Genomic DNA, 16,204 nt, shown 5'->3' with positions numbered 1-16,204 from the left:
GTAGAGTCTGTTCTGTTTAAAAGGAAAACCAAAGAAAAATGGCAACATCTACACTCATAGAGGGAAGGACAGAAATGCAACGAGACCTCCAAAACAAAGATATGCTCCCTATGGTGCAGATGAATAGACTTGGTAGGACCCATCTCCTTTAAACAAGTTGACTAATGTGGCTTTGGGACTGTGTTCGTCTCATGCTGCTGCATACAGAAGTCACACAATTCTCATGGGACTAGTAGAGTCACACTAAGATGAGCTGTACCTTCCCAAGCTTGGGACAAAGAGAGAGACCATGGAGTCTACAGTAATGTGGAGTTGTAACAACAGACTGAGAAAAGTAAAGGAAGAGCAAGTATTGGCTTTTGGTAGCTTTGATGAGGATGAGTAGGGATATATTGCAAGAACTGAGGTGCTGTTTGCAAGGGAAGCAAGCTGCATAGCTCCCATCCCACCCAACCTGGTCAGACGTAGCATGCAACTGGGAGGCTGCAGTCAGGCACAATCTAAAATCCTGACTCTTGCAGCTTTGACCTGTTACAATTGGTGCAATCCACGGGCTCATCAGGTGCCCAACAGAGAGGCAGGACGAGTGCCTGAGCTGCTTTCCTCAGAGGGAGCTCCTGCCCCTGCCTGGCGAGTGCTATAATGCTGTTTCCAACAGTTTTTACTGCTGTGGTCATTTTCTTGTGATCCTACACCAGTCTGAATGGCTGGGAGGATTAAAACTTAACCACTCCGTCCCCCTCTATGAACTTATGAGTGAAATATTAAAATACCTTTCAGTGGCTTATAACTAACGTGCCATGACTCCCATGGGCAGGAAGAGCCATGCAGCCCATCTCTATTACCAGGGCTAAAAGCCACCCTGCTGCATAAGAAACTGGGGGAGGATGGGGTACAAATGCCTCAGTGATTTTTTTAGTACTGCTTGAGCCCTGTTTTCAGATCTGTGACAGCTCTCAAGTCCCTGCCCACTCCCATTGGTTTGCACCCAGACTTCAGCCCCTCCACTAGGTGTGGGGTGGTGGTGCTGAGACTGGGACAGGCAGGGGCAGGGTCTCTGCCCTCCTCCGCACAGGGCCTGGGCTGCGCAATTCAAGCTCAGTTAGAAACTTGAGCTAAAAAGTCGTGCTAACTCTGCGCCATCGTGTGCTTCCCTTCCCAAGGGCACAGTGTGAAGGCACATGAACTGTCCAGGCCAAAAGCCAGCACAGGGGCCAGGAAAGTTTATCAGCTCAGGCTCTGAGCTATGTGAAAGCAACTGTATCCGCCGTCTGGACCTAAGCTTGTCCCAGGAGCAGGTTGCCATGCCCATAGAGCCTGGGGTGTGCATACAACAGCAATGCTTTCTCCAGCGCAGATATTTGCAGCTCAGACTCTTTGACCAGAGGTAATTGAAAGCTGCCTGTATGTGGTTGTGTAATGGCAGACTGCACCATGACACACATGTGCAAGGATGACAAGTTAAGGTCAAGTGGGCAAACTTCAGTTAACGTTTCCAACCTGTGGAATGCCTGCATTTGCCGCCACCTGGCTCTCCTTTTACAGTAGCTCGTCTGTGGTATTCACTCTGTATTTACCACCAATAATTTACAGCTGATGTTCAGATTTCATGCCTGCTCATTAGGCGTGTTCGCCTTTCAGTAGCGTATGTACCAAGCTTAGCTGTCTTCTGTCAGAAGCAGCCCTCCGTGGCTGACTGGAACCCATTTTTCCCTGATGCTGCCCAAGAAGTCGGGTGCCCAAGTGCATCCACCTGACTTTGGAGGGTGCCGTATTCTCTGCGGTGCCCAGAGAGGTGACACCAGCGGTCAGGCACCTGCCTCCCGCAGTGGTCGAGCCTTGCTGACTTGGATTCGCTTTTGCCTCTCTCAGCATCTTCTTCTTCGCACCTGAGCGGTGCTCCCGCCGGAGGCGACACGGGCTGGGCCGGGCCGCGCTCTGTTTTAAGAGGCAGCTCCTCCACCTGCGGATCCCCCCCCGCGGGTACCCCCCACAGTCCGCGCATCGGGACCGCCACCTCTTCGTCTTCCCGGTGCGGCGGGGCCCTGCAGCGCCTCCTCGCGGCGGCTGCGGCTCGGCACCGCCCCGGCCCCGGTCCCGACCCCCACCCCGCCGCTCTCCCCGGCGGGAGGCTCGGCGGCTCGCTCCTCCTCGCGGCCGCGGGATTCCTCTCTCCGGGTTTTCGGGCCGCCCCTTCACACCCGCCGGCGGAGCGGGACGGCGTGTGAGAGACCGAGCGAGGTGGCGCGGATGCGCCCCGGCTCCCCGCGGCGGCGGCGGCGGCGGCAGCGGCAGCAGCGGGTGCTCGGCGGCACGGCGGCGGCTCCGTAGCCCCGGAGCCCCGCGCAGGGAGGGAGAGAGGCGATGAGCTGCCCACCGGCAGGCGCCTGCGAGTGACGGCGGCTGGGCAAGAAGCAGCGGCGAGGAAGAAGAAGAAGAGGAAGGCAGCGATCCCCGCCAGTGCCCGTGAGAGTCCGGGAGAGCCCCGGCTGAGGGCTCGGCAATGCCCTTCGCCAAGCGGACCGTTGAGCCGCAGCGGCTGTGCCGGCGGCAGCCCGCCGCCTCCGTGCTGGAGGAGACCTGGGGCGCGGAGCCGCCGCCGCCGCCGCGGGACCCGGCGCCGGAGGAGCCAGGGACGGCGGGCGAGGGCGCGGAGGCGGCCGGCGGTGGGGAGAGGGAGGCGGCGGTGCTGATGGTGCTGGACCTCTGCTCGGTCAGTAACGTGGCCCTGTCACGGATCCTCCGGCAACTCTCCGACGTAGCCCGGCACGCCTGCACCCTCTTCCAGGAGGTCGAGGCTGACATCCAGGGCACGCACCGCCGCGTTCGGGCGCTGCATGGCCGCATCGCTGGGCTCCAGGGAGCTGTGCGCGGACTCGACCCCAAGCAGGAGGCAGTGCGTAAGTACTGCGGGATGGGGCATTCTGCGGGATGGGGCGCTCGCAGCCCGGCCGCCCGGGAAAGCCTCCCCCCGGTAACCCGCCTTCCAAAGTTTGGGGCCTGAGCCGGTGCGAAGGGAACCCCGGCGGCAGGGTGGGAAGGAGCCGTGCCGTGCCGGGTCGCGCCGGGCGGGTGCGGGTCGGGCCGGGTCGGTGGGCGCTGCTGGGCGCCGCGGCTGTGCCGGCGGGAGGGATGATGTCAGTGGTTTGTGTCTTACATAAGGAGTTGGTTGGCACGGCTCTCGGGGAGCATCTTCTGCAGCTGAGGGTTTAGCCGGGGCGGGGGCCGAGGTCTGTCCGCGGGACCCCGCGGCGTGGAGGGGTTGGGGGTGATCCACCCCCTCCCCGGGCATCTCTGGATTTTCTCCCTTTGCTGTGCCGTGTCTTCCCCTTAGAAGTGTCTCTGATTTCCCGATCGAAATTTTAAGCACTTAAATAGAAATAATAAAGCCGATTCGTCGTTAGCCAACTTTCGGGGGCCATAAAGTAGGGAAGTTTGGTTAATGACTTATTTCTGCTTAAAGAGTGGCCCTGAAGAGCCGGGGTCGGGTGGGGGGAGGAAAAGATCAAGGCAATATGCGACTTATGAGCAGTAAGCGCTTGAATTCTGCTTCTTCTCCACCCAAACTATAAAAGCGGTGACAGGCTTTGTAGTCCTAACAGCTGCTAATTTCTGCTGAATATGGCTCGTGTTCGCAGCAGTGTCATGATTTTGTAGCCTCACTGGTGCATACGCTTCCCAAAAGCTTGTGGATATGTGGGATTTTTGATAGGTAGGGCTGTGGATTGGAAGTCTGGAATAGCAGAGATTGGTGTCAATCCTGTCCTCTTAATATCTGGTTTAGGAAAAGCAATGGCTTCAAAGGAGAATTTGGCTTAGCTTTTGTCTTCTGCTGTTCCCCTTTAAATTCTGAGTATTTATGGTGAGTACAGTGAAGTGAATTTACACTGGAGTAAATGAGAGCATGCCCTCTTCTAGATGTTTTTAATGAACATGCCATTTAAAAAATGGTGCTCTGGGTTTCCTCCCCTTTGGAGTGCTGCAGAATACAACTCTTCTAGGATCAGTGAAGCTGTACTGATTAACAGAATCAAGCCTTAAGTATTCAGCGGTATTTAAACTGCACCCTCGGCAGCTGTAGAGTGACTTTGCTGGTGATAAATTAATATACATCAGCTGTAGATCAGACCGGCGGAGGCTCTCTGTGGTTTCAGGATGTGTGTGTAATCAGAGCAGAGTGCTGGGCTGTGATTGGAGACTGAGGCTTGGCCGATGTAGTGAGGGAACTGAGAAAATGAAACTCCTTGTATCACGTTCTCATCTGCAAGTCTTTTGAGCTGAGTTAACTGTGGGTATAGACTAATGTAAGTGAGAGCAGAGCTTAGCCTTTCTAATCCGTATGCTTTTTTCTTTCTGGATTGTGCAAGTGCAGCTTGTTTTCAAATCACAGTTCAAAACCTTAATATTGCAGTACACTTACGTGCTTAATTAGAGAGTCTGGCTTTACCTCTGTGATGATAAATGCAGAATCCGCTTCTTTGGTGTTTTTCTGTTTTCTTTTACATCCTTTTCAGGAGATGAAAGGCTTTTGGTCATGATCTTCCCCATGCTCACCTGCTGTTCCTCCTCCCCCCTGTATATGGTACAATGTACAGCGCAGTGCTGCTGGTAGAGCTGTAGATGTTCCTCGGTCTGGCCAGCCGAGGGTTCCTCTACAGTGCCGGGCTTTGCCACTACTCATCCTCCAGGAGGTGTGCGCCTTGCCTCCAGCTATACAGCTAGATGTGCTTTAAAGGTGAAAGTGTCTGTACAGACCCAATGTGCACAAGCAGGCAACTTCTTTTCATGCTGTGGCTGCTTTTATTCTCCATCTAATGCTGGACCAGCACAGCTGCATTTGCATATTGCTACACCTGAACATCTCAGCTGGGACCTTGGAGACTGAGGCTTGGCCGATGTAGTGAGGGAACTGTCTGAGAAAATGAAACTCCTTGTATCACATTCTCATCTGCAAGTCTTTTTAGCTGAGTTAACTGTGGGTATAGACTAATGTAAGTGAGAGCAGCACCATTCTGCACATCTTCTCCTCACATTCCCCAGAGCCATACACATCCACAGCAACACCTCCCTTTTGGCCTCCAGACTTTTCAGTGTTCCCAAGGGCCAGGTAAAACTGCCTGGCAGGAAACTGCCCATCCGTGCTGTAGTGTATAATGATAGTGTGCTTTCTCTTTTATAGAATTACAGAATCATAGAATAGTTAGGGTTAGAAACGACCTTAAGATCATCTAGTTCCAACCCCCCTGCCATAGGCAGTGACACCTCCCACTACACCAGGTTGCTATTACTTTCAGCAAGACTATGCTAATGTTTGTTCTAAGCATGAGGTACCTACACAGTTCACTCCTGACAGCATTACACTTAAGTCACTGCACCCAATTTTTCTTCTGAAACCAAGAGAGCAATTGCAGGTGGTCACAGATTTGGCCAGGACCTTACCAGCATCACTATTAAGGCATCCTGCCTTCTACCTCCTGTGGTAAACATGGGAATGATGGGGTGGCCTCTGGTCTTCTGGCTCTCCAGCCCAAATGACACATCTAAGAATAACTCGGAACTGGCTGGAGGTTTGGACTCACACCACGAGGAACAAGTTGGTGACAGGCATGCAGCCACTGCACCCATGGCACGACTGTGATGGTTGCATTGAACTTGTTGCATACCAGGAGTCTGGAGCTGCTCGGCTGCTTGGCACGCTGACCGAGACGTGTACTGGTATGTTAGCACCACAACAGTGCAGCCCAACCATACATTTTTGAGTACTCAGTTTAAAACTACTAGGCTATCTTGGCATTCTTGATGTTCTAACACCAAGTGCAGCACAGTGGTTTGAGAATAATGCTACCAGACATGCCCTACATACTGAGCTGTGACATTGGAAGGCCTTTTTCTCTGTGCCTCGTGAGCCAGCTGGAGTCCAAGATTCCCTTGTGGGGGCACAGGCTGAGGAAAAGGAAATAATGGACTAATGTCATCTCAGGAGCTACTGGAGCCAGTGGTTGGAGGGGCTTCTCTACCTCCATCCCTTGCTCAGGATGCCATTCCTTGGCAATTGCAGAAATGATACCAAGGGGAAGGGGAGCAGGAAAGGAGCTTTCTTGAAAACAGCATATCATACAATTTTGCATAATAGTGTTTTATCTTATACTGAAAATAATGTATTGTTGTATTCAAATAAAACAACTATGTTGGGTGCAAGGAATATTAACAGAAAATGGAAATTAATTAAACCCACCATTTTTCCAGTAATGCTTATCACTACTGCTGTCATTTCCATGAGGCCTTAACATTCTCAGCTCTGTTGCTATTGAAGTGGTGACCATTTGCAAGACTGTGTATGCTTTGCTTTAAGAAAAGTACTTGAACTCCTCTGCTGAGCTACTGGTAAAGGTGTTTACCTATGTGTTGCTCTTTTATTTTTGCCACAGTTCAGAAAATGTGATCAGAAAGTCTTGTTAGACGCAATAAAGGACTGATTCTGGGCAGTTGCAAGCAGGTTGTCTTCAACAACTCAAGGTCCCCTGCCCCTGCCTTCCCAGATGCAGCTTGTCCTTTTTCTTGTAAGCCTCTGGCCAGCTAGCATCTTGCAAATATGAATCCTTTCCCACCCTCTGACTGGAAGAGAAACAAGGGTGAGAAATGTTTTCCTGCTCAGCTCCTGAACTAACTACTTTGCCCTTCTGCTACTTTAAGTATTTCACTGTTTTTCATCATGAGCAGCTCCAGGGTCTGCTTCTAAAGCAGAACCATGTGGGAATAACATGATTGTTGTCAGTCTGGCTGTTGTTTAGAGTATTCTTATTACTAGCAAGAGAACTGAGTAGTTTGGTACTGCCCAGTTTTATTGTTAGGTGCTTGATTATCTGGATAATACAGAAATGTAGAAGTGCTGGGTTTGTGTGCAGACTTGGGACTTGGTGCCTCTGTTACTGTTTGGAAAGATGATGTCTCAGTCTAAAGGACTACAGATCTGGCAGTCTAAGTGGAATATTGTACTTTTCAGAAATTGATGATGTAAGACATCTTACTTTCTGAATAACTAGTAATGACTGGGCAGCAGATATTGAAAGCCCTAGTTAACGAGATCCTCTTTGCACCCTAGCATCCCAGAGAATTCCACACATTCCAGGCTTTTTTTCTGAAAGCATCAATGTGTTACCAGTAGCCAATCTTTCTAAAAGCATCGTTTCCAGTGGTTGCCTGCTGTATCTTTATTGCTTCACTTTTCCATTCTTGATTTTCCTATGTGCTTGCGGTTAGTGATACAACTGCTTAGAAGTGTGGGGATCTCCTGTGTTACGTTGCTCTTCAGAGCCCCTGAATCTCTGCAGTGAGCTCCCCTATAGGTTTTTCTTCTTCCCTGAAGTGTCAATATTGAGATAAAGAGACAGCTGTGAACTGATTCTTTATAATTTTAGGCTCTGAATTTAATTTATTGTATTTGATTGAAGTTGGTTACTGAGGGCAGCCTGGGTAGTTTCACTCTTGTTTTTAGTCTCTTTCATTGTGCTTTTTAGGTGGGGTTTTTCTGATTTTTTTTTTTTCTTTTTTTTTTTTTGAACACACTGATATAATGCTCTGCTGTTTGGGTTTTGGGCGCTGCAGGGCAATGTTTAATCAATTGTAAGGTTTTTATGTGCCTTCTGCCACAATCCTACCGTTTTTACAAAACATATATTGGACCCAAAGCTCATCAGATAATGCCTCTCCTCCTCCTTGACTTAACGTGCTGAAGTCTCAATTGCCGCTTAAATGGAATACAGAAACTTTAATGCTTCCATCTCAGGATATGGTTACATTTTAAGGCCATCCCAGGCTAACTGTAGGTGAGCATCCTTGCAGAGATCTTCAGGCAGGTATGTAAGACCTTAAGAGTGAGTGCCATCTTGAAAGAAAAAAAGCAGCAAGTGCAAGTTGAGTAGAGAAGTGTTACACTTTATCTCAGCTTCACAAAATCCTAGGGAATTTTCATTGTACTGATTTTCTGTTGTGCTGAGACACAACTGTAGACCTCCACGAGTCAGATATATTTACATAAAAATATCTTGGATACTGCTGGAGACAAATCAGAAGAGATTTTTAGCTTCCTTTAACTTTGTATTATAGCGTTTTATCGTGTATAAGCATATCTAAGCGTAAGGGTAGTTACACTTTTAGAGGTACACAGTAATGTAGCCTGGGGCACATGAGGCACAAGAATATATTCAGAGCTCCTTTTGTACACTGAAATCATATTAATTGGCAAATCCTTGTTGGGTGCAGAATAAAACCTCCAAAGAAAAGCAGTGTTGTATGCTAGATGTAGTAATGCATTGCCTTCAGCGTTGTGTCCTGCGCCTGCCCAAATGGAATGACACATCCTCTTCACTTTTCCGTCTGGAAAAGGAGAGAGGCTTTTAGCTTTACTTGCCAGGTGTGTTTTTTTTGGTGGTGTGCTGGTTGCTGTGGACTCATTCATGTTAGAGAACTCGCCTCTCTGGTGCACTTGACTGTGATTTGCCCATGAATGCAAATAACCCAAGTTGTGGGTGTGGGAAAGTTGGAGAATTTCTTCTGTGCTTGGCTTATAAATGCAGAGGGTTGATGGCAAGTTGGCAGAGTCGAAAAGATCAGGAGGACAAAGCATGGCTTTCCATCTTACCTTTACTGCTGTTAGAACAACAAAGGAACGGAGGAAGAAAAACCTGCTCCCTTAAGGATCCCATCCCCACCTTACCTAACATTAGCTAGAGCACCATTAGCTAAAGTGCTGTCATTTAGGAGAAAGATTCCTTATCTTTGTTTACTGAATGGCAATAGAAGACCTTTTACACAAGAACACATCCATTCAGAGGCTGGGCTTGAGGATTTTTTTTCTCATCCATCTCGCACCTGATAGAAGGTAATGGGATGGAATTTGTCAGGGGGCTTTGGCAGGGATGTAATGCTTTGGAAGTTGGGGTTGTCACCTTCAGTCATGTTGGCTTGTATAAAGCAGACTCTGGCCTCTCTGCAGATAAAAGCAGAGAGTAAACTCTTTTGTCCCACCGAGGTCAGTGAGACTCAGTGGAAAGGCTCTGAGAGCCCAGTGCTCAGGTAGACTCACTAAGTCTTTAGCTGGCATGGTTTGGTAACAGATGAATAGCAGACAGCAGTGGTTTTCCTCCAAAGCCATTCCCTGCTATGCATGGGAGTTAAATGTAAAACTTCAGGACTTTTGCTGAACCTCATTAACTTGGCCTTCCATCAGCGTAGCATAGAAGGCCTTTGCCTGTTCTGTAGTTCCTTGCTTTTCATCCCACAAACAGGACTTAAATTGATGTAACAGGTTTTTGAACTGTTTGGGGATTTTGTTGCTAGATGGAGAGCCTGCCAGCCAAAAAGCCCGATACCCAAAAATATTCAAAGCTAGACTGCTACCTGACTGCAGCTATATAGCTGTGTAATATCATAATTATTAATGGAATTTCTCTCTGGCTCATACTCAAGAGCCAAGCAAGAGGCTACCAGTATATTTATTAGAAATCCTGATGCAAATAGCTTAACTCCTGTAAGACCAATGAGGTCTCCTTTACACAGAAGTAAGACTGCAGAGAAAGTAGAATCAGGCCCCTAAGAGACAGACCTACTGTAGATCTTACAGTTTAGCAGAAATACTTCCCACAGCCCCTTTAAAACTCCATGCTTCTATTTAAAAGCCTTTATAATTTAATGTATGTGTTCATATGAAAACATAAGGTGAGTGTTCCAGTGAAATCAATGGAGTCATTCCTATTTTTGGTTAGTTCCCCTTGCTGATGCAGGAGAGATCTGTAGATTAAGAAATAAGTAGACTGATAACTTAGGGTATGGGGAGGTCATTGGCTTTTTGATTCACAATGCATAAAAGATGATAGTTTCCCTTTATAAAAGATGAAGGGCCTGGAGTGTTTCCAAAAAACTCTTGCATAGTTCTCAAATGTCCTTGGACTGAGGGAAGAACTTGCAGGAAGCAAATATAAATATCCAGTGTAACGGTGCCACTCAGCTGCTCTTCTGGATCAGTGGAATCATGTTTTGTTGACATTTCTTATGTAGGTTTACCTGTTCCGTGGCTTCGGTTTGAAGGATCAGATTATGGCTGGTCTGGCAGGAATATGCAAAGGTGGGGAGAAAAGAGAGGAAGCCAGCCCTTTATGCTCCTTGGCATGAGCCAGTCCCAACCACTCCTTCTCCATTCTGGCAAAGGCAGGCATGTTAAGCGTGGCTGTGTAAAGGCAGCACCTGGCTCTTCCTCTCTCTAGACTGGATAGCCAAAGAGATTTAGGAGTGAAGGGAAGCGCCGGCTGTTTAAAACTGCTCTGAACCTGACACATTTCCTTCACATGTGCCTAGACATGCTGAGCCCAAATCAAGCAGAGACCCCCAGGGAACTCTTAAAAGCAATGTTATGATGCTCAAAGTGGGGAAAAAAAATATGACCAGCTGATGTGAATAATACACATGCATTTTAAAAGTATCATTGCAGGGTTGTGTGGTCTCCTGACTCAGAGAGCTGGGATTTTCAAAAGCTGCTCTTTCCAATCACTTGGTATCTCCATGTAATCGAAGGCTGACATCAGACTCTGGATTGGAACTACTTGAGCTGTTAGGCTGTGAAGAGCAGAAACTCTCTGTGTTACCCAGTGTGTATGTGGGGGGAAGGTTTTTTTCAGTTCCTTTGATGTATTAGCATCAAGAGAGGGAGTCTTCTCTTCATTCCTAATTGCTTCTTGTCTTTGAATTTATATACCAATATGTAAGTAACTGCAAAGGGAGATAGCAGAATTTATAAAAAGTTCAAAAAGGCAGGGCTTAGAGCATGATTAAAATAAAAGATAGCATACAGTGTGTGCTGTTTTTAGTTGAAATATCTCCCTAGAATACTTTCCATTTACATTCTCATTATATCTAACTGCTTCTAATGCACTGCTTAGTTTAACAACTGGCATGTTTTTAGGGTAGATTTTATAGTAGATATACACCCACTGTGTTCTTAACTCAAGACTTTAAATTGCAGTATCTGTATTGGACAATCTTTTCTTATACCTTCTTGGCTGAAGGCTGGAAGAAAGCAATAGTGATGGGAACCTAATTAAGCCTGTGGTCTAATTACACCAGGAGCTGTGTGCTTGAAGTGCTGCTAGATTCAATGAGTGCTGTGTGGCATTGCCATGTTAAGTCCCAGCAGAGAATGACTTTTTTTTTTATTTCTTTTTTTTTTTTTTTTTTAAATAGTTTCACTGTAATTCTTTCAAAGCCATCGTGGTTTTCTCTTTCTTTTCAGCTGCCAAGGCAGTTGGACTTTGAACTATAGCCACTCAGACCGAGTCCCTGAGAAAGTTTGGAGGCGCTGTCTTGCTAGCGTGTGCATGTGATTAAGGAGAATGAGCATAGGGCGGTATGTTTGTGCTATAAATATGCATGGCTTGTTCAGGCCTCTCCAGCTTTTCCCCCTGCCTTCTCAAAGTTTTTTTGTTAGCTCAACAATGTTTGAAAAGACCTTTATGTTGGCCTGGACAGAGGGCAAGTTGGGGGGGGGAAGTGCTAATCCTTCTCCTTGAAGATGTATTAGTGGCTGCAGAATGGGACCATTTTAGGAATGAAATATGCAGGGTGCATTGAAAAATTCCTCTGTGTCCACAGGCTTTGGATCGCTTTAAAGACAAACCTGAGCTCTCTCTGCATGCTCTATTATGCCTATTTCCCCTTCTTCTCCCTTCCCCCCCCCCCCCCCCAAAAAAAAAAGGTATTACCAAGTGTTGTTCTCTTCAGATGGTCCATGACTGCCCCTGATTGAAGAAATTGGATCTTATTGATGATGAAACTCACGGTAAGCAGCACTAAGTTGCTGTGCTCAGAGGCCAGCTTTTTTTAAGATGGTATCCAGGCTTCTCTGCATCCAGTGTTTAGTGAGATATGATAAGGAACAATTTAATTTTAAGTGAAATGAGAGATTTATTATGATTAAAGACTTAGCATGCAAATGAGAGTGGGTCCAAAGAGCGGATACTACCCAGCTCCATTTTTCCTCACTGTAAGGTTTGTTTATTCACTTATAGGAAAAAGAGGGACAGTTGTTGGTATAGGCATGGTCTTTTCTTTGGTGAAGCGGTTTTTGGTGAAGTGTTGTGTACAGGAGGATAGTCAGGAGATGTATGTTAATTCATTTCTCAAAAAGAAAAACATATATCATGGATTGACCACTGGCTTTCACGTGCCCAGCTTTTACCCTGGAAGCTACATAGCTCTGCACAGTCCAAGTTCTGAATGCAAACATCCTTTTGGTTTTTTCCCTCCTTGTTTTTTTGAGGTATGAGTTTCTCATACTTATCCAAAACCCCTTATGGCTGCACAGCACAGCTTCTGCTGCTTTGAGCTGCGCTAAACTCAGCTCCCCTGGCCTTCCTGTACCCCAGCGGTTAAACATCACAGAGGCTGCTATCTCAACATGCTGAAGAGATCCCACCTACCCTCTCATATGGACTCTGTTTGGCTGTAATAACTATTGCTGCGGAAACCTGAAGTCTTGGTCTCTGCAGCACATTGCCTGAAGTCTTGCACACAGTTAGCACACCAAAGCTAAATCTTGCCCATAGGATGGATTATTCTGACAACACCATTTTAAGCTTGGTTTCTTTTTGAAGCAAATATTAAGGAATAGTACACTCTGTGCGTCTATAGCAGGGGAGGCGGTGGGCATATGCTTGTGCATCTCACACCAGCCATTCACAAATTTTATATCTTGTTATTCAGCTACAATTTCAACTACATTGCCACAGTGTAGAAATCATAAATGAGGCTGCCAGGTCAAGGAGAGAACAGACTATTCCTGCTTCATTTGAAGGAAGGCCTTTTTCTTTATTAGACACTAGAAAATGATCTGGGGAAGGAATCCCATATAAATGTTCCAGCACAATAAAAAAAAGTGCTCCAGTTGGAGCTCGCATTTTCTTCAATGTGAAAGTCAGTCCTTTGCATGACATAAAAGCTGGAGAAAACCAGGCTTCATTCGTTCTGCTGCTTTCACAACTGCTTGTTCGTATTCCTCTTTCCCCTCTAGAGTTACTGATTATTCCTCTTAAATTTTATCTTTTTTTGGAAACTTATGCCTTGAGTGACTTTTGTTTTGGGCCGTCCTATCCATTGCTCCTCTTTTCATGACAGTTTCACAGGGGCTGGATGCAGCTATGCTTTTACCTCTGGTTTAACGGCAAAGGCAAACCCTGCTCATTGTGAGAATGAACAGTATTAGTTTTTATGTCTGTGATTTATTCTCCATTGGTTATCTTCAATGTGATGCTGTCTTGTTCAGTCAATAATCTACCAATAACTTGATAAGATTTAATTAACCCCCTCCCCCAAACATAACCTGCTTTTAATAGATGTTGTAAATGCATTCATTGTGCCTGACACATTAAAATCACTGGTTTAAGTTCCTTTACTTTCAAAGTGCACTCTAGCTGAAGTATATTTTGTGGCAATCATCTTGTCATTACTCTGCTAATAGCCTAAAATAAGTATCATTACTTCATGACTTCAGCAATATTTTTTGGCTTCCATTACAGCTGCCACAGGCTTGATTCAGCCTTGGTGCCCAGACAGAGATTGGATAAGCTGTATTTTGGACAAAATCCTCCTAATGCAGACTAGGAGGCTCTCCTGAAGATTTCCTGTTACTTCTCTATTGCTGTTAGCCTGTATGAATCAGTGCCCAGAGCCTGCAAGCTCTGCTTTTGCAAGGCAGAGTGACAAAGAAACACTAATCTGAGTGAAGATGTCTGCAGTTTGATTCTTGCTCATTCCTGGGCCAGCTGACATGCCCAGAACAGGGCTTTGGTGCTGGGCCACTGTTTGGGGCCTGGGGCTACCCAGGCAGCAATATATCTGTTATCAGCCAGCCATGCAGTCCATCCCCACGCAGCGAGGCATCAGGGCTGTGGTAAGATGGACGTGTTGTACAACGCAGTCACATGCACCACACACTGTAGTGCTCTGGGCCAGATCTGTTTGAAGGAAGCTAGCTGGAGTGCTTGGGAGGTGAGTTAGGCTGGCAGCCTTGACCACAGATTGACTGCAGAAGAAGTTGACCACCCGTGTCTGACAGAGGAGGAGGAAAGAGGCTGAAGCAGAGCTGTTGGACCTGTTCTCAGAGTTCCCCTTGACACCTTGAATAAATTACAACCCAGGGTGTTTACCTGTTTACACTGTAAACTTTTTTAGTGACCTCTGTGAATACATGCAAAATTTACAGGGCAATAGTGTATCAGATTCAACTGTAAAATCATGTGCCTGCAAGTAGGCTGTGGAAATTATCACCTCTATTTGAGGTACCCGGGATCTGTAAATGAGTAAATGGGTTACAGCTACCTTTGGCAGCTATAATGTGGCTATTCATTTATGAAATTGTCCAAGTGGAACTTAACACAAATTATTAATGTAGATTAGAAGTATTTTTCCTTTATCTGCTTGTTCCTAAGAACTCAGCAGAATGGTAATTCTTTAAAGTAAATGAGAGGGAGCTGCAAAATAGCTCAGGGTGATTATTTATTTCCTTTCTGGAATTTTGTTTCCTGTTTGACTATAGATTTGACCTGATAAGCAGCATCTTGGACTGTGAGACTAAAAGGTTGTGTTACCATAAAATATGAGTGCTCAATTTTGTGCAGACCTTTATAAACAATAATTGAAATAGAATAGGCTTGGATAGCATCATCTTCCTCAAAAATGGTGTGTCACTAGAACAACGTTTTATGTATCTATACATATACATAACCACATAGCTAGATAAAGAAGGAGGACCAGTGGAAAGATTGGACAAGATAACACCTTCTAAACCTCGGTCACCGAGGTTAAAAAAGCTTAATAAAGGGGTGAAGAATTTTACAGCCACATTAGCAGCAACCTGGTCGAACAAGAGAGTGAATATTCAGTACTACAGGTCTCATTACAAAGGTAAAAACTGAAGGTGATTGATATCTCTTGATCTTTCCTTCTTTTGACTTTGTGTCTTCATCCAAAAGCATCTCATGATTGATTTCACTTCCTTCCCATCCCCTCCCTCTCACAGAGGAAGATCAGTTTGGAATTGAGAGGTTGTGATGGTAGTGATGAAAACTCTTCTACTGGATGTAATGGGTGATCCTGTTCCTACAGATGTTAGGTACACCTTGCCTTGGGATGTGGGAATTATGCTGTTTGGTTGTACTTGCAAGAGTAAAGCCCTTGCTTTTGAATGAATTGACCCTGCTATTGAAAGAGAGTAGAAAAATAAAATAAAACCATAGAAAACCTCAGCCTAGTTCATGAAATTAATTCTCCCAAGAAAACAGATAGGTGAGAGAAAAGTAAAGTGATGCAAGTCTACCATGTAGTTTGCAGATTCACTGAAGAAATGCGTTGTATTTATTATTGCAAAGATATATATCCCCTGTCTTTGTTCCCTTTTGTGACAGTCAAACCTTGGGCTTGTTAAGTATGTCTTTACAGAACTTGGCACATACTGACCTTGTTTGCTGCAGTCTGCTCTTCTGTAGTTTCTTGTTTCTAGTGGCATGAGCCAGATGGACAGAGCCCTAGAGCTAAGTGGTGGATAGCACAATTAAGTGTTCTAGTATTGAAAGCTGGAGCTGATTGAGTAAAACTTTGGCCAGTATTTCTTTGTCCAAGATACATCTGCTGTGCCAAAGTAGTTCTTGTTTTTCTTTCAGGTCATATTGCTTGGGTAGGAGGATGTTAAATTACATAACAATAATATTTTCATCTGCATAATACAGAGCTCACTCTACTACTTTGTGTCCTGACAGCACTTATCCTGGGTTCAGTTGTAACTGTAACATGACAGCACTACAGGAATGTTTTGTAACCTTGTAGGGCTTGTGGAAGCCCACCTGATTTTTTTCTTTCAAATCTGTACAGACTTTTTTCTGCTGTGTTTTGAAGTTGTGATGGTCAGTTGGGAGTGCCATGTGAACCCCTGCTCTCTGCAAGTCCCATGCCAGCACAGTCCTGGCCAAGCACATTGCAGATACTGGAATGTAGACACCGGAATGTGGCTCTGCAGCTCTCACGAGTTTGGAATCTGAGGAGCCTGGTTTTGCACTGGCCAGGAAACCATGTTGGAGGGCTGTCTGCCATCTTGCAGCCTTTTTCCTTCCTGCTTTCATGTGCCATTTATAGCAAGTGAATTGTGTCTCCTACCTCCCCT

General features: G+C 46.1%; 1 protein-coding gene across 1 annotated transcript in view; it reads left to right on the top strand.

Moving 5' to 3' along the window:
* The first annotated feature begins 2,292 nt into the window (after nt 1-2,292).
* The window catches only part of NHS (NHS actin remodeling regulator), a 414,042-nt gene continuing 400,130 nt past the window's right edge, over nt 2,293-16,204 (top strand). The window contains exon 1 of the mRNA XM_030475083.1: nt 2,293-2,900. Within this exon, the coding sequence (XP_030330943.1) occupies nt 2,504-2,900 (397 nt within the window). The 5' untranslated portion in view covers nt 2,293-2,503. The remainder of the gene's footprint in view (nt 2,901-16,204) is intronic.

This window comes from Strigops habroptila, chromosome 2, assembly GCF_004027225.2.
Source record: "Strigops habroptila isolate Jane chromosome 2, bStrHab1.2.pri, whole genome shotgun sequence".
NCBI classification, from domain to species: Eukaryota; Metazoa; Chordata; class Aves; order Psittaciformes; family Psittacidae; genus Strigops; species Strigops habroptila.
Note: the sequence above shows the minus strand (reverse complement) of the source record. Positions and strands in the feature narration are given on the sequence as shown.